At 66.1% G+C, this 2032-nt stretch overlaps 1 protein-coding gene across 1 annotated transcript in view; it reads left to right on the forward strand.

Moving 5' to 3' along the window:
• Positions 1-359: 359 nt before the first annotated feature.
• Positions 360-2032, forward strand: part of EIF2B2 (eukaryotic translation initiation factor 2B subunit beta) — a gene marked incomplete at its 5' end in the record, with an annotated part of 30338 nt that continues 28665 nt past the window's right edge. The window contains 1 exon segment of the mRNA XM_056553269.1: positions 360-508. Coding sequence (XP_056409244.1) covers positions 360-508 — 149 coding nt within the window.

The following is a 2032-nucleotide window of genomic DNA, read 5'->3' on the forward strand; positions in this document are numbered from 1 at the left end:
TACAGCGGGGGAGGGGCGGGGGGGGGGGACGAGTACAGCGGGGGAGGGGGGGGACGAGTACAGCGGGGGAGGGGCGGGGGGGGGGGACGAGTACAGCGGGGGAGGGGGGGGACGAGTACAGCGGGGGAGGGCGGGGGGGGACGAGTACAGCGGGGAGGGGGGGACGAGTACAGCGGGGAGGGGGGGACGAGTACAGCGGGGAGGGGGGACGAGTACAGCGGGGGAGGGGGACGAGTACAGCGGGGAGTACAGCGGGGAGGGGGGTACGAGTACAGCGGGGGAGGGGCGGGGGGGGGGAAGAGAGGCCCTTGCCCCTCTACTCCGCCCTCGCCCCCTGAGTCTTCCTTATGCTCTGTCAGGCTCCGTGGGTGCAGTGAAGAGAATGACCAGCAGGAGTCGCTGCACAAGCTGGTGATGGCCGAGGGTCCGAGCGACGACTTCAACACCCCCTTCCCTCTACTGAAGTCCAACGTGATTGAGGCCGTGAACGAACTTCTGGTGGAGCTGGGTAATGTGCAGCCCCTCCCCCTCCATATGTGCAGCCCCTCCCCCTCCATATGTGCAGCCCCTCCCCCTCCATATGTGCAGCCCCTCCCCCTCCCCCTCCATATGTGCTCCTGGACTGTGCAGCCCCTCCCCCTCCACATGTGCAGCCCCTCCCCCTCCACATGTGCAGCCCCTCCCCCTCCACATGTGCAGCCCCTCCCCCTCCACATGTGCAGCCCCTCCCCCTCCACATGTGCAGCCCCTCCCCCTCCACATGTGCAGCCCCTCCCCCTCCACATGTGCAGCCCCTCCCCCTCCACATGTGCAGCCCCTCCCCCTCCATATGTGCAGCCCCTCCATATGTGCAGCCCCTCCCCCTCCATATGTGCAGCCCCTCCATATGTGCAGCCCCTCCATATGTGCAGCCCCTCGATATGTGCAGCCCCTCGATATGTGCAGCCCCTCCATATGTGCAGCCCCTCGATATGTGCAGCCCTCCCCCTCGATATGTGCAGCCCCTCCCCCTCGATATGTGCAGCCCCTCCCCTCGATATGTGCAGCCCCTCCCCCTCGATATGTGCAGCCCCTCCCCCTCGATATGTGCAGCCCCTCCCCCTCGATATGTGCAGCCCCTCCCCCTCGATATGTGCAGCCCCTCCCCCTCGATATGTGCAGCCCCTCCCCCTCGATATGTGCAGCCCCTCCCCCTCGATATGTGCAGCCCCTCCCCCTCGATATGTGCAGCCCCTCCCCCTCGATATGTGCAGCCCCTCCCCCTCGATATGTGCAGCCCCTCCCCCTCGATATGTGCAGCCCCTCCCCCTCGATATGTGCAGCCCCTCCCCCTCGATATGTGCAGCCCCTCCCCCTCGATATGTGCAGCCCCTCCCCCTCGATATGTGCAGCCCCTCCCCCTCGATATGTGCAGCCCCTCCCCCTCGATATGTGCAGCCCCTCCCCCTCGATATGTGCAGCCCCTCCCCCTCGATATGTGCAGCCCCTCCCCCTCGATATGTGCAGCCCCTCCCCCTCGATATGTGCAGCCCCTCCCCCTCGATATGTGCAGCCCCTCCCCCTCGATATGTGCAGCCCCTCCCCCTCGATACGTGCAGCCCCTCCCCCTCCACATGTGCAGCCCCTCCCCCCTCCACATGTGCTCCTGGACTGTGCAGCCCCTCCCCCTCCACATGTGCAGCCCCTCCCCCTCCATATGTGCAGCCCCTCCATATGTGCAGCCCCTCCCCCTCCATATGTGCAGCCCCTCCATATGTGCAGCCCCTCCCCCTCCATATGTGCAGCCCCTCCATATGTGCAGCCCCTCCCCCTCCATATGTGCAGCCCCTCCATATGTGCAGCCCCTCCCCCTCCATATGTGCAGCCCCTCCCCCTCCATATGTGCAGCCCCTCCCCCTCCATATGTGCAGCCCCTCCCCCTCCATATGTGCAGCCCCTCCCCCTCCATATGTGCAGCCCCTCCATATGTGCAGCCCCTCCATATGTGCAGCCCCTCCATATGTGCAGCCCCTCGATACGTGCAGCCCCTCCC

Source organism: Hyla sarda, unplaced genomic scaffold, assembly GCF_029499605.1.
Source record: "Hyla sarda isolate aHylSar1 unplaced genomic scaffold, aHylSar1.hap1 scaffold_2668, whole genome shotgun sequence".
Classification (NCBI taxonomy): domain Eukaryota; kingdom Metazoa; phylum Chordata; class Amphibia; order Anura; family Hylidae; genus Hyla; species Hyla sarda.